General features: G+C 33.8%; 1 protein-coding gene across 1 annotated transcript in view; it reads left to right on the top strand.

The window, feature by feature from the left end:
- e (nonribosomal peptide synthetase ebony) overlaps window positions 1-26,418 on the top strand; it is a 98,168-nt gene extending 71,750 nt beyond the window's left edge. Inside the window, exons 8-14 of the mRNA XM_072532443.1 lie at window positions 1-317; window positions 3,954-4,188; window positions 7,142-7,354; window positions 9,143-9,278; window positions 9,486-9,749; window positions 18,915-19,098; window positions 21,637-26,418. Of these exons, the coding sequence (XP_072388544.1) occupies window positions 1-317; window positions 3,954-4,188; window positions 7,142-7,354; window positions 9,143-9,278; window positions 9,486-9,749; window positions 18,915-19,098; window positions 21,637-21,774 (1,487 nt within the window). The 3' untranslated portion in view covers window positions 21,775-26,418. The remainder of the gene's footprint in view (window positions 318-3,953; window positions 4,189-7,141; window positions 7,355-9,142; window positions 9,279-9,485; window positions 9,750-18,914; window positions 19,099-21,636) is intronic.
- The last annotated feature ends 789 nt before the right edge of the window (window positions 26,419-27,207 follow it).

The following is a 27,207-nucleotide window of genomic DNA, read 5'->3' on the forward strand; positions in this document are numbered from 1 at the left end:
GTTCACCTCTGGATAACACGATCCTTTACCTTCTGGACAAAGATTTCCGGCCGGTAAAAGCGGGTGATATCGGCGAACTGTTCGTTTCCGGTTTGAATCTGGCCAGTGGTTATGTCAGCGGAAGAGATCCGGAAAAATTCCTCGACAATCCATTAGCAATCGATCCCACCTACGGGAAACTCTACCGTACGGGCGACTTCGCTCGTCTAGAGAAGGGGATACTTTACTACGAAGGCCGCACCGATTCTCAGGTTAAAATCAGGGGACACAGGGTAGATACAGCTGAGGTGGAGAAAGCAGTCAATTCTTTGGAAGGAGTAAGTATTGTATACTTAATTAAATATCTATGGATCAATAAATATAAAAAAAATAGATATCTATAACAGTACTGAAATCATAATAGAAGCTGTTTTGTCAGTAAAAATTATTGAATACTGAAATAAATCTCACTAAAAAAAATAAAAAAAGAAAGGCAGAGAAATAAATACTTAAAAACACTATGTTATGTTTGATATTATAATCCGTTTGAAAATTATTCATAGCATAGGTTGCATAGACCAGGGAACTGACTATTTTCCCCGTTGACACAGGTCTCTTACAAATGCTCGAAATAGAGCCAATGTTTTAAAGGCCAATTATCCACGAATACTTTACGCTATTTTTTTTATTGGTACACTTTGAAATCACGTATTATTACTACAAAAATTGAAATAAAAGCTAATAATGTAAAATGGTTGAATTACAATACTATACCTTTCGTTGTTAAGGAAATAAGAATAACAAAAATTAATTTGCAATCTGTCACATAATATTAATTTTTATTACTGATGCAGAATCGCGGTTAATAACGCAAAAACCGAAAGACGCTTGCACATCGAAAGAAATTGCACAATACAATCAAGTTAACAAAATCTAGAGATATTACTTACATTTTATGAGACTTTAATGCAAAAATTAAAGTGGGTACAGTTTAAAATATAGTTGGACAGTTCGGATTAGGAACTAGAAACGAGAGAGGTGAAAGGCTCGTAGAATTCTGCCAAGAAAAGAATATGGTAATTGCCAATACTTGGTTTCCTAAGTGAAGACCACATTATCAGAAACCAGATAGACTTTATACTCGTAAATAGCAGATATAAAAACTCTATAACCTCAGTTAAAACTTATCCTGGAACAGATGTTAACTTAGACCACAATCGGTTAGTTGCTGACTTGAAAATAAAATTAAAAAGAATTGAATTCAGAAAACAAAAACCAAAAATTAATATAAGAATGCTAAAACACGAAGAAATAAAAAACTAATTAAGAAATAATATGAATGTTAATATGCAAAAAACACTAACTGACACCAAACAAATTATGGATGTAAATAAAAAGTGGTAAGTATAATATAAAAAACACATTACTGAAACCAGCTCAAGAAAGTTTGATACAATATAGGTCAGAGGCTAAAAAACGAATAAATACTATTACAGATGGAAGAAAGAAAGAAATATAAAGGAAAAGATCTACAGAAGTGTAAAGAAATACAACGAATAATTAAGGAAAAAATTAAAACAGCTAAGAAAATCTACTTAATGAAACAATGTAAAGAGATAGAAAAACTAGAAACAAAATGAAATGCGAAATGTGCACAAAAAAAATAAGAGAAGTGACAGAAATGGGTCAAAGTAGACAGCAAGGACACATAAAAGACAAAAAATAAGTACTGCTAATAGATTTACCAGAGAAATTAAGACGATGGGAGGAGTACGTTAGAGAACTTTTCCAAGATGAAAGAGGTGAAATGCAGAAAATACAAGAATTAAATCTAAAGAGACAGAAGATCACGATACATGAAATCAAATATGCTATCAAAAACTCTAAAGACAATGAGACAGCTGGATTCGATGAAATACCAGTAGAACTGTTAAAACTAGTGGAAGAGGATAACCTGGAAGTATTGGCAGATTTATTCAACATGGTGTACGTTACGGGAATAATACCACAAGAGTGGCTGAAGTCAGCATTTATAACCATCCCTAAAAAACAAGCAGCAAAAGAGTGCTCTGAATATCGAACACTGAGCCTCATTAGTCATACTTTAAAAGTACTGCTGAAAGTAATACATAAGAGAATATATGAAAGGCTAGAGGAGGATATTAGCCAGACGCAGTTCGGGTTCCGAAATGGAATGCGTACTCGAGAAAGACTATTTGCCATCAACATAATGATTTAGCGATGTCGGGATGTAAACGTTGATCTACACTTGTGCTTTGTTGGCTACGAAAAAGCTTTCGATAAAATAAGACATGAAAAACTAATATCAATACTTATGAACAAGCGCATTGACAGTAAAGTCATAAATATAGTGCAAACATTATATTGGAACCAAAGTGCCATAGTTTAAATTGATGGGCAACACTCCGAAGACATAAAGATTTGTAGAGGAGTTAGACAGGGATGTGTTTTATCGCCAATTTTGTTTAACTTATATTCTGAAGAAATTTTCCAAAACACGCTCAATAATATCAAAGCGGGAGTTACCGTTAACGGAAAATTAATTAAAAACTTACAAGATGCAGACGACACTGTGATCATAGCAATGAGTATAGAAGATCTACAACATCTTATCGAAAGCTTAAGTATGAATAGTGCTGAGATGGGAATCACTATAAACGCTAAAATATGAAGTACATGCTAATTACAAAAAGACCACAAAATATACATCACCTATTAACAATCAATGGTAACGTGATAGAACAAGTAGAAAAATATCAGTACTTGGGAACTTTGATCAATAAAACCAATGATCATACTGCAGAAATAAACAGATGAATAGAGATTGCCAGATCAGCATTTACACGAATGAAGCCACTCCTAACTGCAGAAATCTAAATTTGGAGATCAGACTACGTACCATTCGCTGTTATATATTTTCAATATTACTATATGGAGCTGAGACTTAAACATTAAAAAAATGCAATTTAAAAAAAATCGAGGCTTTCGAACTCTGTTTATACCGCAGAGTATTAAAAATATCATGGACTGATAGAATTACAAATAAAGAAGTGCTGGAGAGCGTTGGTAAAGAAATAGAACTAATCACCACTATACAAACCAGAAAACTGGAATACCTAGGCCACGTGATGAGGGAATCAAAATATGAAATTTTGAGACTCATAATACAGGGAAAGTTTCAAGGAAGAAGTTGTGTTGGTCTCATGGTTGAAAAATCTACGTGATTGGTATGAATGCAGATCGATTGATTTGTTTAGAGCAGCAAGTTCAAAAATAAAAATAGCCATTATGATTGCCAACCTCCCTAGGGAGACGGCATTCTAAGAAGAAAAAGAAGAACTTAACACTAACTTTACCCTAAATTGACGTAAACTTGACGATAAGTTTACGCTGATTCGAAGTTTACAAGATGTCAAATTCATGACAAATAAACGCTATGTCAACCATAGACACATAAAACCTAGAATGAGTGCTGAAATATAGACCCGTTCCCCCAGTGCGACAAAAAATGATGCAAAGCAGTCTCTGTGTTTCTTTCTAATAGGAGCGGTTTATTGACCACGTGACCTTCCCACTACTAAACACAAGCGAGGTAGCTACTTAAACATAACTTACATATTGAATGTAAGAAGTCGAGTGGTAGCTAGCTATGCAGCATGGTTTCTGCTTTTGAACCTGGATAATCCGGGTTCGAATCTTCCACTAATTTTTCATTTTTGTATATAAATTTAGTATTAATTAATGTATTATATCCCCATAATGAGCGCAAGCAATTGCAAGTCCGGAAAACGTAAAAAAAAACAAAAATGTGATTTTTATTACAATTGATTGTGGTGTATTTTCATCTATAAAATATTTAGTGAGCAGAATTTAAATTATACTTGTTGAATATTTACTTCATTTACTTCAAGCTTCCTAGAGATGAATATTATGCATTTATTCTTTCATTTTAGATTGAGAAAGGCGTGGTACTATGTTACAAACCGGGAGAAATGAACCAAGCTCTTCTCGCGTTCATTACAACTGAAAGTCCGATGAGTGAACACCAAATCGAGTTAATGCTTAAAGAAAGTTTAGCGTCTTACATGGTTCCACAAGTCATACTGGTGGAAAAAATTCCCTTATTAGTGAATGGCAAAATTGACAGACAATATCTTTTAAAATCGTACGAAAACACTAATAATAATGGTAAGTTGTGAGGTAAAATATAATACCAGAGCGACCATTGTTAATATCTTTATTCCGGTAAATTGTATGGAAAATCGGACATTGGATGCAAGGGATTCGTTGATTGGAATGATGCAAAAGTATAACTACATTTATAGAAACGCCATGAAATGTTAATGAATGGTGATTTATAGGTCATTTTCTGGAGAAGACCGGCAAGAAGAATAAAAACCAATTGGTGTAAAAGAAACCGATTGGAAATATAAGTGTAGTAATAAATGATGGTGGTATAATGAGGTACCTTTTAGGGTTAATTGATAAATAAATACATTTTAATTCACCATAATATTTATGTTTATACTTCCGAATATTAACCGGACACATATGTATGTAAACAATAACTAAGCTATTGACTAGCGTAGCTTAACCAAATGCACAATGATCGTCATATCTAGGTACATTCTTATTTAGAGGTAGATATACAAAACAATCTGTGCGTTAAACCCTATTCATTCTACAAATTCCCAATCGTCAATAGAACCACGTGTAAGCCAAACAGGATCGTACTGTTCGATTTTTAAAAATATTTACTTTTGAAACTGTTAGTGTAAGAATTTCTTGAAATTTAATCATTATATCACAATTAAACTAAACTCTAAAAAATAACACGTCCATTAAATAACTTAACAATAACTATAACATAAATATAACACAATATATTAACTTAAAAATCAACACGATACAATTTGAATTTAAAATGATGGCAAGTTGGAATCTGTAACATGAGAATCTGTCTCGCTTACGGTAATAAATTATATTTTATAGCCTCTTGACGAATGAGACGGCGAATATCAACACGTGCTCATGTTTACTGATGGGAATTTGGTAAACGAATAAACTTTAGAACAATGTCAATTATAACCTAACATTGTCGCAAATTATTTATAATTTTGTAGGAATTTTCTGTTCAATTCATCATATCATCATCAAGTAGCCTATATTTGTCCACTGCTGAACGTAGGCCTCCCGTAAAAATGTCCACCTATTTCTATCTTGAGCTTCTTTCATCCAGTTTGTGGTGATGCGCTTGATATCATCCGACCATCTAGTCGGTGTTCGTCCTCTTTGATCGGTTGTATCTCAGGAACCGCTGCGTGTAATTCCAACTTTTTTGCTTTTATAAGTAACGTCTTGCTAAGTCTTTTTTAACGGCTCTTTTCTTAATTTAATTTAAGCTAATAGTTACCAACATATTCTATGTATTTAGAAACCAAAAAATTGTGTATAATTTTAAAACATTCCTGAGGACGTCCAAATAATCCTATTTCAATTCAATAAAGTACGTTAAATAGATTAAGTGCGTTTTTATGAGTAAATAAAATTGGCAAACTTCCATTTGATCTAATTTTTGTGGTAAAAGATTTTTAACAAATTCAGTTTAAAAAAAATTAGATTGCAAAATTATCATACAAAATCTAGTATAAATGAAGGTCTTACTTGCAATGTGTGTGGTTGAAAAACGTTGAATAAAGGCTTGCTTCCCCCTTTTTTTGTATTTATTGCTATTTCGCAGCAAGGTTAAGGCTCCAAGTAAATTGTTTTAAAATTATAAGCAATAAAAGTAGAAAAAAATCGATATTTTCAGTATATTATTTAATACTTTAATTTTGTTATTCATGTCCCTACCTATTTGAGAGAAAGAATAAGTCAATTATTCTACTGAACTTATCACCTAACTATATCTGCAAAAATCCTAATGCCACTTCCCACATCCATCTCAAAACAGGGCCCTGATTCTATTTCATTTCGATGTCGAAATTTAAAAGCGACTACGCCATGACAGTCGCAATCGCTAGCGATTCTCATTCATTTCGATTGTAGTTAAAACTGGGGATATTTACTTTATCATTTTGACACTGCTGAAAATTTGGGTTGGCCCTGTTGTTTATTGGCTGCACTACGCTACGCTTGTTGAATGTTTGTTTTGTTTACGTTACGTGAACGTTTTTTTTTTCTTGTTTGAGTTGTTAAATCATAAATAGTGGCTCTCAATTATATTTTGAATTGAAAGAAAAGATGGCAAGAAAAAAGGCAAGGCGATGTGGGAGATCCTTAAGTTATAACCACTAAGATTTGACTTAGTGGTTATATTCTAATATATTTTTAAATTTACTGCAGCTTAGTAATGCTAACCCTAAACATTTTGGGTATCCTAGAGGCATAAACACCTTCTTCCAAATATGGTTCTATTACCCTTATTAAATAATTTGCAGCTTGTTTATTAAGCCGGAATTGCTGCCTAAATTGAGCATCACTTAGTGAAAAAGAATTTTGAGTATCCCGTAACATTCTTCTTATCCTCCGTTATGAGCGTCGGATATCTATCCTCTCTAATTCCTCCAAAACTAGCAAATGTCCTTAAAACACAGCCATATTAATACTTTTTGCCTCAGTTTTCCTTGCAAGGATCAAAACACCGCCTACCTAAACTGAACCTAAGTTCACTTCTCCCAGTCCAGTCAGTCATGTCAGAGTAATTTCGACTCGAAATGAAATTTCAACCACTTTCTTGAAGTTGAAATTAATTTCGATAAGTCGAAAATTAGTGACGTCGTTTGGTTAGTTCAGCTGAAATCCACAAGGTTCGCAAAGTCGCATTTCGACGTAGCCATATTAATTTCGACATGTTCTGAGTCGAAATCTCAATTAGAATCAGGGCCCATATCCGCCCTGATCCAATCTATACTTTTTAAAAAGATGGAAAAAAAATATTTGTTGCTGTTTGAGCATCATAAATATCTCTTATTAGTAATATTAATGAGTTAGCGTTCATTATCTAACAGTTATTTGCGGGACAGATTATCTGCATCCAACATAATACCGATAATTTGCAAAACGTAGTATCCGTGAATAGGGGACACTACTATATATTCACATAAACACAATAATAATACTCTTTTTGTTTTGTTTTTAGACGACCTTGAACCAGCAATTGACATAAGCTACGAAGGAGTACCGATCCACCAAATAGAAGCAGCGAAAGTTCTTTTTGAAACGGTAGCATGTGTACTAAATCGAGCTGTCAGGTCTCAAATTTCGATCAACTCAAACTTCTTTGAAATCGGAGGAAACTCACTAAACTCTATATATACCATTTCCAAAATGAGTGAACAAGGATTTAATATAAGTAAGTTTTTTGTTGGTGTTTTACTTATGGATATAATCTACAACGTTACGAACATTAGACGGACTTTAGCCAAAAGACGATTTTAAACAAATCTTGGAAACCCACTAATAATAAATATCCCTTAGCTAAATTATACCTAGCAAGTTTTAGGAATGAATATAAAAATATACTCATTATCTACAGAAGCGTTACCTGTTATGTCTACTTCTTTTTCGTCTACCTACTTGTGTCATCTTCGTATACCTTCTTCTTATCATCATCAGCGTCAACTGCTGAACATAGGTCTCCCTCCGCTCTTTTTATCTGTCTCTGTCTTGTGCGCTTGCATTCAGTTACTGCTAACACGCTTCAGATGGTCAATCTATCTGGTTGGCAGGCGCCCTCTGCTCTGTAGGATTTCTTGTCTTGGCCCTAATATGGCTGGAACTAAAATAAGTTTTATCCATGGGTTGTGTGATAATCTGCCCAATTCCATTTAAGCTACGCGATTTTTTCGATAGCTCCTGTTGTTTTTGTTCCAGGACGTGTTTGTTCGTTTGGAACTCGGTCTCTCAGGGAGACGCCAAACATCTCGCGCTCTTCTTGTAAGTACAGGTTATTACTGTATCTTTTTCTTGCCTTTCCTGTACTTTTTCCGCTCTTTAATGATTTATTTTTTTATTCAATTATTAAAAGATTACTGAAGGTATGTAATTTGGTATACATTTTCGAGTAAGTTGCAGTCTCTTCCTTAACAATTTTCATTTCAATATCGCGAGTAATAAACAAATTAAATACATTTCAGGGTGAATTTGTAATGATGCAGAGAACGTTTGATTGTAGTCTCTCCAAGATATCTATATTGGACCTGAACGCTACTCTCCATAGTTGGATCTCATAAAACCATAGTAGCTGTATGGTTGATTTATAAACTAACAATCAGTTATTATTTTTTACTTATATATTAACCAATAGGTAGGAGCTTGTTGCTAATTGAAATAGTGATTGTGTTAAAATTGTTTCTTATTTAAAGACACTGGAATGGCGTGAAGCAGTTTGAAGGCGATGTTTTAATTTGGATGATAAACTAGGATTATCGTATAGTCTACTTACTTTGCTGTAGTGATGATATTGCACTTGGAAAGGTTAGCGGCATAAATAATGTAGATAACAAGTTCAGATATTTATTATAATTTATTTATAATTTATTAATATTATAAATCAATAAAAATTAATTTTCTAAGCGTATATCTTTCAAATTATATCCGTTAGACCCCCAGTATTATACTTTTTTGGAATCAGCTCATTTTTATCGATCTAAAAATGTCCTAAAATACAGGGTGTTACATTTAAAAAAAGAGCCAATGACGTCATCACTGTAATGTATATCACCTTGTATAATGAAATTTTATTGTAAAATGTAGAACAATAAATTTAAAAATCGAAGTGTTTTATATTTTTTTAAAAAGGCTTTTCATTTAGAAAATATCGAATTTATTCCATACTTTACGAGCACACTGTATATTCTAAATAATATTTCTACAGCTTCGTCAGGTAAGTGTTTTAGAAAAGAAGCTGGGATTTCATCGGGCCCAGGGAATGTGTCCATATCTCTTAGTTCTCTAATTGTGATAAGTGCATTTATAGGTTCATTATTCTTTATTATGTTAATAGGGTTGTGTGAATAGTAGATATATTTTCGAAATCAAGATGAAATTTTACACTACACATTTTGACATACACAAAAATAAATATTTATTTTATTTACTTGATTTTATCAAACATGTTTATAAGATTCGTCCATTTTAGGAATAGGAGATTTTCTGTCAGCGATGGATTTTGGAGAAATTTTATTGAGAATGACTTCGAATACAACAATTCATATTGAAGCACCTAGTTTTTCATACGATTTGCTGAAACCTTGTTACAAAAGTGTTGTGTGCGAGTAAGTAAATGATTTATTTATTTCAATTGAATTTCATACATGACTAATTGCTTGTATCAAGAATTTAACTAATTTACTCTTGAGAAGAATCACTATTTCTGAAGAGTCATGGATGAATTTTGCAAAATTATCCTTCAAATATTCATATTCTTTCAATTTTTACTAACTTTTCCGGTGATATTTTAAATAGTTTTTTATCAATTTCAGTATGATTACCACTAGTTTTTACGAAAAAGCCGATTTGGAACAATGGATGAAACCTGACATATCTCCAATGGATTATGCTGAACTAATGGAAAAATTATGGGAGCCTTTGTTGGAGCAAAATCTAAGTTTTATTGTCAAGAACGAATATGGCAAAATAGTTGGAGTGGCTTTAAACTTCGACGCCAGAGACGAACCAGACGTTGAAATAACCTCCAAATTGACTGTGATATTCGAATTTTTGGAAAGCATCGAAGGACCTATAAGGTAAGTATTTAACACTTAATTGTTAATATTAGAAATCTGTTATGTTATCGATCACTATTTGTCTAACAGACTCCTTAGAATTAATATACACTCGCGATCATAAAATCTGGGTCACTTTGAAAATCACCGATATTTCATTTTTAACGAGCTTTATCGTAAATAATAAGAACACAAATATAAACTAATGCATGTTTCTGAGAACTGTTGCGGTTTTCTTTGTAATAAAGAATTCCAATAGTACAAATTTCGCGGTAAAGTACACACTTCCCAAAATGAACGCTACCTGTAACTCCGCTTGTTTTAAATGTCTCGTTTGTGCTTCGACTTTCTGTTCAAATGCAACGGACAAACGTTTATTATTGCCACCATTAGCGTTTATTAGTGCCATTATTAGTGTTTATTTTTTGACCAAAATGCCTTTGACTATTGAAACGGCACAAATTGTTGCACTTGTGGAAGACGGTCACACTCAACGGCAAGTCGCAAGAACTGTTGGCGTAAGCCTTTCTACAGTTCAATGAGTGCTTCAACACTTTCAGTAGGCAAGTTTGCTAACTAGGCGACCTGGCTCTGGACGAAGAACAACGACCACGGCACTAGATGACCGTTTCCTTGTGTTTCAGTCTTTACGAAACCGGACCTCAACAGCGGTTATGCATCAAAATCGTCTAGAGGAAGTACGAAATCGCAATTTTAGTATTGCAAGAGTCAGAAGAAGACTTCGTTCTTCTTGACTATCTTCTCGGGTAATGGCTAGAGGACCGCCACGTCGCCGGGTGCCTCGAGTTGCACGACTAGCTTTTGCTCGACAATACGCGCGTTGGGGAATTAACGATTGTAGCAAAGTATTATTCTCAGATGAATCCCGTTTTTATCTAACTGGATCCGATGGACGTGTAAGAGTTTGGAGGAGAACCGGTGAACGATTTTCACAAGCTTGCATTGCTTCAAGAATGCCATTTGGTGGAGGCTCGGTCATGGCTTGGGGAGGTATATCTTCCGACTTCCATACAGAATTACCCTTTATCGAAAATGGGTCCCTAACTGCACGAAGGTACATTACGGAGATTCCGGAAGAACATGTTATGCCCAGCATGGCAGGGCTTGGAGAAAACACCGTTTTTATGCAGGACAACGTGCGATCGCACGTTGCCAGGATCAGTATGTAATACTTGGACGAAGTTGGAATTACGAGGGTAACTTGGCCAGCTAGGTCTCCGGACCTGAATCCCATCGAACATCTCTGGGACGATTTGAAAAAAACGTATTCAAACCCATACACCTCCTCCTAACAACGCACAGGAGCTTAAGGATCTGTTAGTGAGTGAGTGGAATAACATACCACAACATGTAATCCGAAGAAAAATTGAGAGTATGCCCCGTCGTCTGCAAGAGGTTATTAGAGCAAGGGGAGGCAATACACGATATTGGTCATTGAAATTTCACTGATTTTTTACCACTTTCTGTATTTTCCATATTTTTTCGTATGTCTGTTTTATCAACAATTTGATTTGTTTTCTGTTGTTTTCAATAAAAACAATAAAAAACCATTTTTTTTTTCTTTCAAATCAAACATTGATGACAAATAAAAAATACATTACTGCACCAGAGGCAAAAATATTGAAGAAACTTGAAATTTTCAAGATGACCCGGATTTTATGATCGCGAGTGTATTATTGTGAGTCACATACCCCTGATTTCGACCCTGTGCGTTAAAGAAATCCAGAAGTAAAAAAAAATTATTTAAAAATCCTTTATAAAAAAGGTATATAATTAAAACACCCTATCTCAAGTTACAGAGGTTCAGAGGTACCTACAATGCCAGAACATTATTATCTGAAGAAAAATTCACTGAAACGGAAATCGAGATGGGAAAAGTAAAATCATTGGAGTCAGTGAAGTAAGACAACATGGAGAAAACCTGACAACACTAAAATCAGGGCATATATTTTACAGTATAGGTAGTGAAACCGAATTAATCGGGGGAGTCGATTTCTGTATACACAAAAGACTTGCAGATGACATAGTAATTACAAGAAGTATATCCACAAGAGTAGCCTATTTAAGGCTGTTTTATCGGTGCACCAAAACCTAGGGACAGTGTTTTCTCTGTTATTTACTGACAAAATGTCTCAAAATTTGGTCACGTTATTCGAAATTATGTTGCCTTTAAACTGATGGTTTTACTTTTTTTATTTTTTTTAAACTTCTGTTGAAAAATTGGAATATACTGTTTAACGTTCTATTATAAACAAACTTTTTACGCCCATCACTCGAAAGAGTTTTTTTTTCTGTAATCGTTGATTTTTGTTTCACCTTTCTGTGTCCAGTAATAATCGAGAAAAGCGTGTTCCAACTTTAAAGAAAATTGCTAAAAAATACTGAAATCTAATAGTGAAACATGTTACTCATCATTGGCGCTTAGTTTCATCGTTATCGCCTTCGTAACGTCAAATCTCATGAACGTACGGTCAGTTAGTTCGTGTTAAAACTAATTTGAATGGAGAATAATGTATTTGTTGTCATTAAACTACCCGTCGGCCGGCGGCACTGAGTAAAGATGGTCTCGCGTAAGCAGTGTAGAAAAGTAAGTGATACGCCCATTTCAAATCGCAGTGTGCTTGGACTGCTAAAACAGCCTTGCTAAACCGAAGGTATAAAATAAAGATTATTCAGGTATACGCACCAACAACGGACCATCCGGATGAGGAGATTGAAGACTTCTACGATGACATCTCTGCGGCACTGAAAGAAACACCAACACACTACACGATTATATGCGGCGACTTTAACGCAAAGATCGGTCTAAAGCAGGATGAACAGGAAACCGCACTAGGTAAATTTGGATCCAAAGGCAAAAACGAACGTGGACAAACACTACTAGAATTGCTGTTACAACAAAATCTATACCAGATGAATACACTCTCTCACCTAAATTATTTATAACGGTCCTCGAATACGCCTTTAAAATGCTAAAGTGGGAAAATAGAGGAATAAAAATAGATACAAGAATTAGAAAACGTATCTTCAACAATAGGTCTAAAAATGAACATCAGTGAGACCAAATTTATGACAAATTTAGTTCCCAGTGAACACCTAATCATCCAAAATCAAGTAGTAGAATTGACAGAAAAGTACATATATCTTGGTCATGAAATCAGAATAGGCAAGGACAACCAGACCTGCGAATTTTAACGACGAATAACACTTGCTTGGGCGGCGTATGGTTGACTAAGAGACATATTTAAGAGCAACATTTCTACACACGAAAAGCAACACGTTCTTCCTAATATGACATACGGAGCAGAAACTCTCACGCTCACAAAAACAACACTACTAAAAATGCGAGTGACACAAAGGCGCATGAAAAGATCAATTCTCGTCGTGACAAAAAAAGACAAAATAATGAATCAAGACTTAAGGAAAAGAACAGGTATCAGTGATGTCGTCAAACGTATAGCCAAGCTGAAATAGAATTGGGCAGGTCACATAGCGAGACTGAAAGACACAAGAAAACTAATTGACTGGCGCCCACGAGAAGCCATACGCAGCAGAGAACGACCACCAACACGCTGGATGGACGACATTAGACGAATAGCCAAGAATTGGCAACAAGAAGCACAGAACCATGAAGAGTGGCGAAAAATGGGAAAGACCTATGTCCAGCAGTGGACAGAAGAGGTTGCATGATAATGATGATCTCAAGTTACATTGACTGCTTTGTTCCGACTTCCGTCCTAACATGTCATTATTGTCATTTCAATCAGTTGCTATTAACAAGTCCTCGTAGATACTTTGTCTCAGGACTAGAGCCTCCAGTGGAGTCTTACGTTGCCATGTTATCAATTCCTATTGTAACTTAAACATCATAGTATATAAGATCAAATAATGTAACTTAAATTCAATTTAACGACATTTAACGGGTTTTTACCCAAGTATTTAGTGGCTCAAAACATGTACATCTAGTAAGTATTAACCACATTTTGTATTAACTTTAGTTAAAATTTTAAATATCATGTTTTCTTTAATTAAAGTGGCTATGTACTTTTAGGATAACACTTATGATGGAATATTATTTCCGAAAACGTTCTAGCATGTAGCCCGATAGGGTGTTTTAATTATATACCTTTTATAAAGTATTTTTAAATAAACTTTTTGTGATACATGGTATAGAGCCAGCTACAGGAACTTAGTTTCCTTGTGGAAATCCAGAAGTCTCTCTCGGCCACCGAAGTGTAACTTGACTATCTATTCTACCGAAACAGAGATGAACCAGATAGTTCGTTCTCATTATATACACCAGCAGGTGCGAATTCTTCTAAGCGATGATTATTAATGCAGTTTTTGTATGTAGTTGTAATATTTGCAATTAAGTAAGTTTTTAGTTAAATAAAGTTTTCTAAACCACGTCGTACTTTACTTAATCTTTGAACCCACAGAACAACGTAACAACTGGTGTCATAAGCATGATTAAGTGAAAGAAGTTATTTTCGAGAATATGTACGGACAAGAAGCGAGACCAAAATGGAGGAAATTCGAGATATGATTGCTGCAATGGAAAAACTGCAAGAAGAAAGAGAAAGACGTCGATAAGTAGAAGATGAGAGACGTCGTTAAGAAGAAAGGGAAGTTGAAGAGACATACATCACTAGAATGGCGGACACAAGAATCATTAAAATTAACAAGGAACAAATCACAAGAGGTAGAAGAAGTATCGGCCGTGCAAGAGATGGAGATACAATCTCCCATAGAGGCAACAATTCGTCAATGAATGACCAAAGGTGTTTATATAAATGTATATTACTCCAATATCAGCCTGCTTCTCTAAAGAATTTTTTTGTATTTTTTTTATTTGGATTTAAAATGTTCTATCTGAAACATCCTTCAGAAAAGTACTTAGTTTTGAAAAAAAGTACTAAGGCGAATATATGGAGGGCTAAATGACAATGTAGTGTGAAGAAGATGATACAAATTCGAAGTTTATAGAATATACCAAGAACCAGATATCGTAAAACATAACGTCTGAGGTGGATAGGGTATGTAATACGAACAAGATGGCCTAGCTAGTAAAACGCTCCTTGATAGATCCATTGGTCAGAGAAGAAGCGGTAGACCCAGAACAAGGTTCCTTTATAACATCGATGGGAAATATGCAAATACGTGCTTGGCGGAGGAAAGCGATGGATAGGGACCACTTCTTTTTCTTCAAGTTCCATCTTCTATTGGAGATAAAAAATTATCATGGCTATGCGGACCCTTTTGACTGCCGCTCTAAATAGTTCTGCACTACTGCATTTAAACTACTTCCTCTTAAGCTCTTAAGCTACGATATACTTCGTCTTTCCACATTTTGCTTTCCTCGAATTTTGCCTTGCATAATAAGTTGCAATAATAAGTATTTTGGTCCTGTCGTCACATGTCCTAAGTACTCAAGTTGTCGTCTTTTGATAATCAACAATATTTCCGCTTCATTTCCTAGTTTTCTAGTAACTTCTGTGTTTGACATTCTTTAAGTCCATGATATTCATAAGATTATTCTGTAACACCAAAATTCAAAGGCAGCCAACTTATTCAGATCCACTTGTTTTAATGTTCGTGCTTTCAAGCCATAAAGAAAAGTAGTAAATACATAACAGCAAAGCATCCTTAGGCGTAGTCCTAACCTTATATCCTGACAACAAAGAAACTTTTTAAATTTAAAGATGATGCACGTGCTATTTCAATACGTGTCTTAATTTCTTTAGTTTAGTCTACGTTTGATGTTATCCATGTTCCTAAGTATTTGTAGGTAGTCACACACTCAACTACAGTATCGTCTACAATCAATTGGATGTTTGGATCTACTGATTTAGTCATGATCATGCATTTAGTTTTCGTTAAAATCTTTTTCTTCTTCTTCTTCGAGCGACTAGCATTATTCCTATTTTTCTGCCTCTTATTCTGTTTCAGTCGTTGTTGACTGTACATTATCTTTCCACCTTTTTGGCGGCCTTCCAACTGGTCTTCTGCTAGACGGCTTGTTGTTTTTACAGATGTTCGCTAATCTATCTGGTCCCATTCGGTTTACATGTTCGTTCCAGTTTTTTTTCTTGTTTTTATCCACCTGTTAATAATTTGAATTTTGCATTGTTCGCGTATACTTCTGTTGGTTTGTCTGTCTCTTAATGATAAGCCCGCTATTGATCTTAATACTTTCATTTCGATATTGTTGATTTGTTGTTTCGTCTTTCTTGTATCGGTCCTTGTCTCCACTACATATGTTAGGATTGGTCTTACTGTTGTCTTGTATACTTTCATTTTGCTTTCCGTGGTTAGATATTTGTTTCTCCATATGGTTTCTCGGAGGCAACCACTTACTCTTGCCGCTTTTGATGCTTGCCTTGTGGCCTTTGTTCTTATATCTCTGTCACTAGTGATCTCTACTCGTAGGTAATTGAATTTCATTACTTGTTCTACAATTTTGCCATCTATTTCTAGTTTGCATCTACGCGGCTCTTTACTGACCACTATACATTTAGTTTTTTCTACTGATATTCTCATATTAAGTGTGTTTGCTGTGATATTGAAGGTGTGGAGCTACCTTTGTAGGTCACCTTCGTTATCAGCAATTCGTTATCTTTAAAATCATCCTTATGTATCCTCTGTGGTCTCAAATACGTTTCTTTTCTTTCCTTATTAAACAGCTTTTGGATGTAATTGGTCCAGTGACACAATCTTTTACACAATCATTCACATCAGTAATAATATCTTGTTTATCATGTTTAAGGATATTCGTTCTTGTACTTTTTCTAAAACTTGTCATTTCTTCGATTTTTTTTGTGTAAATTAAAGGTATCGCACTTTGTATCCAGATCTTCTATTTCCTTGCATCTATCGGAGAGCCACGCCACCTCTCTTTTGCCGGTATACCGACAAAAGGACGCGGAAAAAAGGACGCATAAAAAATTACGCGGAAAAAAGGACGCGCGAAAAAAGGACGCCTGGAAAAAAGGACGCGTGGAAAAAAGGACGCATATTATTAATGAAATACTATAAATAGTTTATTTTAATTGACAATAGCAATTACCCCCGTTTATCCCCTATATATAATTACAGAAAATGATTCTACCTAACCTAAAATCGGTTACGGTAAAAGTAAAAAGTGAAAAATATTTATATGAAAAAAACTTGCCTTCACACTTTATCCAGGCTTAGGACTGGCAGCAGAAGCTGGCGTGTTTACAAGTTTTTTTTTTATTTTTTTTTAATTTTTTGCTTTTTTTGGAATTTTTTTGTCTTTTATTTTTTTTTTGTTTTATTTTTGATATTAATTTTTTTGTATTTTTTTTATGTTTGCAACTGAAAATTGTGAGCAATGCCTCTCAAATATTCTAAAGTTGGCCTGTCAGCATAATCGGCAACAATAGCCCTTATCCTGTTTGCTGTATCTTGATATTTTCTTTTGCGTGGAGGTACATTGCCCGAAATGTACTGCTCTATTTTCAAAACATTTAAATCATATTCTTTTTTTAGAGAATTAATAAATTTCCAAGTCAATTTCCATTTATAGTAATTCATTAATAATATGCGTCCTTTTTTCCACGCGTCCTTTTTTCGCGCGTCCTTTTTTCGCGCGTCCTTTGGTCTCGCGTCCTGTTTTCCGCGTTCTTTTGTCGTAGATTCTCTTTTGCCACTCGAATTTTCTTTTTAACCCTCCATTCCACGGGTGACTTTCTTGTGGCACAAATACACGGGTGGGGTCTATCAGGACCAAATTTAAAACAATATTCTCCTTATTAAAAAAAAATGTTTTTTAAATATTTTTAAGGAAACTTACTGATGTAACGTTGTACTACCTAAATGTACATATAATATGTCTATCAATACCTATATATTTTTATAGTTTACTGCGAAATAACTAACACCATTATTTTTTTACAAGAGTTTATTAAAAAAATCATGAACGATCAAAATACAAAAGAAAAATATAAAAGAAGACAATATTATTATTCTATATACTTACAGTAATCCAGGTAAAAAGGATACATCCAAAATTAAAATTAGAAACAGAAAATAGAGGGGGTTAAATTATGTAAATTTTCTTTCTACATGATCAGCACAAAATGCTTTTATATGTTCCATACATAACCAGTTTTTGTACAATTGGCAAAAATACCTAGATTTTCTTTTTATATAATACTTATACATCCCTGTTTTCGTGGGGCTGGGTCATCCCTCGTCATTTGCTCAATTTCAGAAAATTGTGCAGCAAGTAACTGTGATGTTCTCTATATACGCATATTTAGGGCTCGTATTTTCATAGTTTTCTGGACTAACGCAATTCCTAAAGACTTCCTAAAGAAACAATCGACGGGAAAACCGAAATTCTGCATTCGTATTATTGGATCTCAGTATATAATAAATGCATTTATAGCTGCTATATTAACCAAGCCATAGTACAAAACAAGAAACGCCCACCCACGGGAGGGGTCTGTCAGGATACTTTTGCAGGTAGCGATTGAACGGATTCATACAATTTCACCAAATTATGCTAAAATGTACTATTCAGTGCTATTAAAAGGTACACCAAGTCTAGGAAAAAAATACAAAAAAAAATTTAAAAAATTAAGCAATTTCATTTATGTTTGTACTGATAGACCCCACCCGTGGGAAGGAGGGTTAATGTTTTCCTGAATTTCTTTGTATTTCTTCAGGTTTTTTTTCTTTATGTTTTATTCGTTCTTTCATATGTTCAAGAATTCCTACTGTCATCCAAGGTTTTGTTTTACCCCCAAGTAGTTTGAGGATTTCTTTTCCAACTGATAGAAGGGCATGTTGAATTTTGCAACTGACTGGGGAGAAATTATTGAGAGGGCTAGGATCCATGCATGGTTGTAAAACCAGACTGATGGTGATGAATGATCTATTTGTAAAAATTATAGACTTTGAAACCATTTTATTAATTAATTGAATTGATAGATACTATGTAAGAAATTGGTTACAAATTGAGATATGTATAATATGGTATGTCATTGTTTTGAATTTTAAAATTTTCTGAGCTGTATTTTCCATCATTATTTTTTAATTTTAATTCAATTTAATATAAAACAGATCAAGAAAATATTAATTGTATATATATTATGTAAAATATGATTAAAATATGTACCTACTTTGTTTGTTTTTTAGAGACAATCAATTGCCCCCTGGTAAGGGATCAATTTTACATTCCTTTATGATGGCTACACACTCCTCATTGACACCAAAAGAAAACGTAGCTGTGATGCAATTCATCGAAGGAGAAGTATTAAACATCGCAAAGGGAGCCCATTTTAAGGGAGTTTTCACCACCAACACCAACCCTCTTACGCAGGTAGGTTATAAAAAGACATAAAAAGACATTGAGGAAACTTAAATATGAGCAAGTAGATGGACTAATTGGATAGTTACCAACCTTGCGAACAGGCTGGGTCCCGCTCCAGATACGGAACAAATGAGCATCTACAAATTATTAAAACGCTAATAAGAAAAATGCGCAGAATACAACAAGCCTATTTGTCTTATATTCGTAGACTATGAAAAGGTGTTTGATACTGTAAATCATCATAAAATGCTTCGAGCATTGGCTGACTGCCGCATCGACTACCGATATGTTGACACTTTCTTAACTTATCTGGTAGTAGTGATATGAAATTTTGGCTTTATAATGAACACAACAATTTTTGCATTCAAGAGGTTGTATTTTTAAGTATAATCTCATGGTGGAATAAAAATATCTCAAATGAAAATAAGAAAAATGTGGTCGAAAAAAGAATTAGTTTGTTGCAATAGATCAGAAATGTAAACTTTAAATGGAAATCTAAAAACAAAGGCTTTTATAAGTATAAACGAATTCTATAACAAGACAATAAATCAACAATATCGAAATGAAAGTGTTAAGATCAATAGCAGGCATATCATTAAGAGACAGACAAACCAACAGAAGTATACGCGAACAATGCAAAATTCAAAATATTAACAGGTGGATAAAATTAAAAAAAAAACTGGAACGAACATGTAAACCGAATGGGACCAGATAAATTAGCGAACATTTGTAAAAACAACAAGCCGTATAGCAGAAGGCCCGTTGGAAGACCGCCAAAAAGGTGGAAAGATAATGTACAGTCTGGATAACAACGACTGAAACAGAATAAAAGGCAGAGAAACAGGAGTAATCCTAGTCGCACGAAGAAGAAGAAGAAGAAGAAGAATTCATATTATATCAAGAATATTATTGCTATCCTATATTATATCAAGAAAAGAGAAGTAATAAGGAAGTAAGAACTCAATTAAAAACAGAGAAAACAGTGGTCGATCGAATAAAATATTGGTCTCTGAAATAGTTTGGGCATTTATTAATAATACCTACTGACCTATTGCCTATAACAGTATTTCATTGCAGACCACTAAGCAGAAGAAAACGGGGTAGAAGCAGATTATTTGGAAAATATGAATCATTTCCAACGGATCTTTTCTTCAACGGATTCCAAAGTAGACCTATAAGACGTTTACTAGTAGCTATTGGAAGATACCGTGTCAGAGATAAGAACTTCCACAATCTGTCTGGTCTGCATTGAATACTGGAAAGCCTTACACTGGCAGAGACTTTCTGTGAATTAGAATCAAGTTAGAAACAGTCTGATTAGAGTTATTAGAATTATTGACGCCTGCCAACTAACTTCAGAAATAATAAAATCACCACACGAATAGATATTGTTACATTTTGTTTGTTTAAGACTTCTTCCACTGATTTTTTACTGGACATTACATTATTATCTTCTATCTGGTTGTTTGGTAGACGTTTTCAATAGTTGCTTTATGCCAAATACTACATGTGTATATGACCTTACAATACAAAAACCGTGTTGTTTATCTGCCAAACCTATCCCCCTATTTATCCATTCTTGCAGGATTTAATTATAAGTTTCAGGGCGGTATTTAACAAGTTAACATCTTTTTAGTTTTTTGGCTGTTTTTTATCGCACTATTCCAATAGTAGTGTGACGAAAATTAAACCTGGATGGGTGACAAGGAGAACTTGGAACCTTATATCTTAGAAGATTGGTTTAAGAAACTGGAAACATCAATTTTCAATTTATAAACAGAAATGTCTAATAGAAAATGATACCTTCTAGAATACATCCTTATATAAAGTTATATATTTATTTCTCTTTTAATTAAGGTGGTATCGGGACAAATTTCCGGTAGCAGTTTTCTAGCTGCCAGGCCACGACTCTCCTGATTTCCAGTTAGCGGGCGATTAAATTCCTTTTCTCGGCTTTGGAAAATATAAATAAACTTTAGCTAGCGTCATTTTCCGATGCAAATTAATGATTTTATTTTGTTTTTTTTCCAACCGAACATTTTGAGACACAATTCTAAAAGCGTTAAATAGGAACTAATTAGATGTAGAGATTGCTTTTGTTAGATCCAATTAGGACTGTATAAATAAACATTCATAAAATGTCTTTTCGTTTGGAATCAAGCGTTTCTCTTTCGAAGATTCTGAGATGCAATTCAAATATTTATAAAAAAAAAACGCTTTTGCGCATAATTGTAATGCATAGATTAAAACCTTATACACCGGCAATATATTTCCGACCATTGCATTGCAAAGCTAATCCTTTAGTAACATTGTAGCCTAACATAAAATCCTCTTTAAGGGTAACTTACTCATTTGGCTTAGTTGCACAAAAGCCGAACCCAGGTTATATAGGGTAGAAAAACAAAAAAGCTACAATAAGATTAGTTTAGGATAAAATATTTTTAGTTAGGGACGGATTTGATGACATTTCAAATTCTTAAGTAGTGATTGGTTCTTAAGGATTATTAACAGGCGTGCCTCGTTATTAATATTTAAATATATTTTCAGCAACTGAGTTCCATTTACAACTATCAAACAATGTTGGATTGCCAAGTCAACCAATACGTCGCCAGTGACAACACCAAGCCTTTTGGACTGGCGCCCGACGACCAAAGAGCCATCGTCAACTGGAAATCCTTGGAATAGACTCTAAGTATCTAGGAGATATTTATATGGAACAAAAACGACGAGACTGGTGTAATATTTGTTTATAAATAATTACCAATCTAGGTTTCGGCAGTATGTCTGCGTTGTGATAAAGAATGTGTACCTAGACTATGTAAAGACGTTTGAACGAAATTTGAATTGATAGATATAATAATAAAAATTACACTCTTTTAAATTTATACAAAATTTATCAAAAAATCATCATAGAAGAAGCGGTAAAAAACAGAGTTATTAAAGAAAAGTTTGAGACGCCCAAAAAGGTGTCTTAATTTAGTCTACCTAATCCAATAAGAATAACGGTAGTTTTTTTTTAAATATGTACATATTGCTTTAAGCTTTTAAGTTATTTTATGGTTATTTGTTTTAAATTTTTTGAACTTTTATTTCTTGTTCTTCTATAAACAACTTTTCTTGTCATAATCTGGTTTTAAATTTACATTTAACTTCACTCGTTCTGTCAACGTAATCTCTGAATATCGATCTTACAAAAAATTTCAAAGAAATTCTTCCCCTAAGGTGTATACTTATCATTTCTTCCTGTGGTTTCACTACCTTTGTAATTAAAAGAGTTTTATTTAGTAGTTTATCGTTGTTTGTTTACTTACTATACAGAACTGTCCGAAATCGCGTTATACTGTATTCTCTGAACTCAGTACCAGATTTACAGGAAATTTAGTCATTAAGTTTGTTAAATTTGGTTACTATGTCTGTTAGTAGTGGCTGGAAGTTATTATACGACCAAGAACAAGTCCTCATAGCCAATATTAATTCACTTAAACGCAAAAATTTATTCACTTGCAGTTTCTCGATAAAATGAAACTGCATCAATTAAAACAATAAAACAAAGGCTTAAATATTTATTTTTGAAATTGTATACTCGTTTATATATTCATCATCATCATTTGGCGCTACAGCACTTCATGAGCCCTGGACTACTTAAAAGCATTCTTCCATCCTCCCCTCGAGTGTCTGTCTTCTCCATCCCCTTACTCCAATCTCCCTTAAATCACCCTACACATTGTTCAGATACCTGAGTTTAGGTCTCCCCCTTCTTCTTCTTTCGACCAGCCTATTTAGCATGATTATTTTAAAAGGATCACTTTTATCCATTTTGCCTAACGTGTCCCACCCATTTTAGGAGGTTTATTTTAATGGTTTTTACGATATCTGCATCACCAAAAAGTCTATAGAATTCAAAATTATATCGCCTTCTCCACAGACCCTGTTAGTTAACTCCGCCATATATGGTCCTCAATACTTTTCTCTTAAAGATTGGTAGTAACTCTTTATTTCGGATCGTCACTGCCCATGTTTCCGATCCATAGGTGAGCACGGGGCGTATTACTGTTTTATAAAGTTTGCACTTTGTTGGTCTTGACATATTTTTCGCTCTTAGTCAAGGTCCTAGGCCAAAATACCGGCGGTTACCCACGCCTACTCTTTTTATTATTTATTTGGATGTGTTGTTTTTGCAGTCGTTTATACATTAGTGTTTACAAATAACAAGATTTCAATCAAATTTAATGAAGATACACTGCTACTATTTATTATTATTATTATTTAATAAAGACGTTGTATGTTCTCCCAATAGACGTTTGATTTCATCCTGAATATATAATATTTTATCTACTGCTGCTCTAAATAGCTCCATTGAAATGAAATTGCTTTTTCAAAAAAAAATCATTGCCGACCGAATTGTTTGAAACCTATTTTAATCTAGAGTATCAGTTTTCCATCTACGTTTTTCTGTTGATAGTATGTTTATTTCTTTTATCTTTGGGTTTTATGGCCTATATTTGAAGGTGTTATATTTCAGTATTTGTTATTTTTCGTGACTAGGGGTAAGGGGGGAATAGTGGCCGCCTAAGCATTTTGGTTTATTTATACTGTTACATAGCTTTAAAAATTATACTGGTAACGTAAATAAAACTTCAAACCTTGGTACTTCAAACTCTATTTACGAAAAAGTTTTAAACGGAACAAAAAAAAATTAAAACGGTTTTTCAGACTTCTGCTGGTGGCCATATTATCCGCTGCCGAGGGATAAAAGTGGCCACTGCCACTATTACTCCCATTTAAAAATAATTAAATGCAGAAATCGCAAATGTAAATTTTGCCTTCGAAACTGATAGAGTCTTTGTGTGCTTATTGGCCGCAAATGCTGCATTGGATCCAGAGTTCTCTGTTTTTACCGAATTCGCCACAAATTGTGCAAATATCTTCGTTAACGTCCCTATCACGGTCATCGTCATCATCCTCATCTTCGGATGATATATCTTCTGTGATCTTTTGTGTTCTTATACAATTTCTTTTTGGAACTATTCGCGGAGGATTGGACTCTTCGATGTCTATTTTTCGTTTGGTTCCTTTGTTAGCTCTTCCTTCTTCCGCTGTGTTTCATCTAGAAGTAACTTCATTGGTTTTGATGTCATTATTTCGGAATGTTGCTTCCTATTGCTTTTGTGGTTGGATCTTTTATTTTCAACTGAGTCATCTTTAGAGCATCCTGGTAGTGAAATAATATCAACAAAAGATACTTCAAACTTTTTGTCATGTGTCAAACTTTCTTTATTCCCCTTAACTTCCTTATTATTCTTCTGCTTATCTAATCCACTTTTTTCTCTTGGTCTAGTGTCTTTTTATCTTTTTCTTGTATGAATGATTCACCTGGAGCAAAGTCTTCATCGGTAAAATTTTCAGGATTATATGGAAATATTCCTGTATTTTCAAAACCTTTAATGGCTTTGACTGGTGTGGCTGCGCAACCGTCTGAATTTTTAAATATTTCAGCTATTTCAAATGTCATAATATGCTTATGAGGATGACTTCGAAGATAATTGCCACATTCAATGTTATACGCTGATTTTAACGATGAGTAAAAAGCTACATCCAGCGGTTTGAGTCAATGCGATGTGTGCGAGGGTATGGATAACATAATAATTTCTCGTTCTTTACTAAAGTTATTTGTCTCTAATGTACAGTGGCTACTGTGATTGTAGACGATTAACAAAACTGGATCCTTCTTTCAAGGTTTTACAACACTGTAAAAATGCTGGTGCCATTCGAGAAATATTTGCTCATTTATCCACCCATTATCGGAGCAGCAGTAGACTGCACCAGGTGGCCCATTTTTCTTTAACTCTGGTTTCATACTTTTGCAGGCATAAATAAACAAAAGTGGAATATATGTTCCTGAGGCACTTATGCAGCACATAATGGTTGTTGTTTGACCTCTTTCTGCGCTTGTAATAAAGCCGACTCTCTTTTGTCCCTATTTAGAAAGTATTTTTCCGGGGTTTTGGACAATTGGTATGCCTGTCTCGTCTGCATTATATATTTTGGATACCGAAAATTTATATTTATCCAATACGGATTTTAAATTAAAGAAAAATAGGTTTACTTTAGTTTTGTTAAAAGCAGATATGCGGTTAATACTTGTCGCCTCCGGTTTTCTTAATCGAATAGTTGGATTTCTTTTAAAGAAGCCGTCAAGCCAGTTTCTTCCAGCAATTTCTTTTTCTTTGGAAAATGGATGATGTAAATTTTTTTCTGCAGCGTATTTATAGGCACATTTTTTATTTCTGTGGGAGTTATCCCATAAAAATGTTTTGTTAACTGTATAACCTGCTTTGTCAAAACTTCTTCTTCTTTGGTAAATACAGAATTACGACCTAAAGAAGCAGTTGTTGTATCATTTCGCTTTAGTCGTAGTTGAACTGTAGATCTGGGAAATGAAAAACTTCTTGCAACTTTACGAATGCTTCTGCCATTATTTACTGCATTTATTGCTGCACTAAGTTGCTCAGCATTACATCGAGCTTTGTCAATTTTTTTCTTGTAAACTCGAGGCATCTGAAATATAAGAATTTATGATGAAATACTCTGTATTATATAAATACAATTTACCTCCAGGCGCGTGACTATTATAACCCCAAAATACATATTTATACTGATCGACTCATAATCATGAATCACTTAAATAAGAGCAAGAACTTTTTATATAGCCTTAAACTACGTTGAATATTTAACAAAGGGGTACCAATGATGCAGCTAAATAAACTTAATTACATACTTCTACATACCTTTCAGGATCTTGCACTACAACTCCAACAAAATATGACATTTTCAAAAATTCCTTGTTTGCCGGCAAAACATCGTCATTGTTTTAGGTACAGTTTAAACGAAACACTGTTAAATGGCTCAACAGGTATTAAACGCGAAATAATATTAGGCCATAAATGTAAATATTTAGCTACCTTGTTTAGCAATGCAGTACTTGTTCGCTTCTTCGCTTGCGGCAAGAATACACAAGTAATAAATGCATTTCACGGTTCCAATAAAGTTCACTTTATATTACTGGGGTCGAGGTTCTAACACCCAATCCTAATCAACCAGTATACATCCTAAAACCCTTTTTTCGCTTACTTTCGCATTCGAGAATCACACGAATTAACGCTGAAGCGTACTATGTATCACATTTTTCGCTTTTTTACTGTATTATAATGTATCTAAGTTACCACTGATCAAATTTTTAATTTTGATCAATATTTATATTATTTTGTGTAGAAATTATTTTATTGTAATGTTAAAATTACTGTAATTCAACCTAAAATATAATAAAGATTTTTGAACATATCCAAACGTTTCTTTAACCTAATGATTTCTCTCGGATTTTAATAACCTATGTAATTTCAAAAAAAATTGTAATTATATACAGGGTGGTCCTTAAGTAATTGTACAAACAAAAACCGTAGATTCTGCACTTTAAAATATTACGATTTAAGCCAATTTGCTTTAATAAAATGTTGATATTAAGAAAGATACAGGGTGTTAAAGTGGAAATATAAAATTTTATTCTTCGCTATAACTTTTACGTTTGTAAATATTTTTGGACAAAAATTTACAGTTGGATGCTTCTAAGTAGGATAAATTATAATTTTATACTTACTTTATTGTAACTAATAGAGGGCGCCACATATGCCACATATGTGGCATAAATTTGCACTTAACTTTTTTGCTCTTTAAGTTAGCTCTCTTTGTGTTAAAAAATATTAAAGACACATTATTTTTACAAAGAAAAGGTATACTTTTCAGCAACCTAAAAATTTAACCGTTTTCAAGATAAATGTATTTTATAAGTCAGCTGCACAATAATTTTTAGTTTGATATTTGTGCGGTAAAGCACTGAATACTTGTAGATAAGCATAATTCATAGTTTATTTTTATTAAAACAACTTAAAGATGATAAGGTAAAATCACAAAATGCTTTGTTATATGGGCTAAATGTCTTATTGGAGAAAAGATATTTCATCTTCTTCTTTAGGTGCCATGTCCGTATTCAGACGTTGGCCGTCATCATGTTTACAATTTCCCTTTGCTATCGCTTCTTAAGTTTCTATAATGGCGTTGTAT

The sequence above is a fragment of the Diabrotica undecimpunctata genome, chromosome 5, assembly GCF_040954645.1.
Source record: "Diabrotica undecimpunctata isolate CICGRU chromosome 5, icDiaUnde3, whole genome shotgun sequence".
Taxonomy (NCBI): domain Eukaryota; kingdom Metazoa; phylum Arthropoda; class Insecta; order Coleoptera; family Chrysomelidae; genus Diabrotica; species Diabrotica undecimpunctata.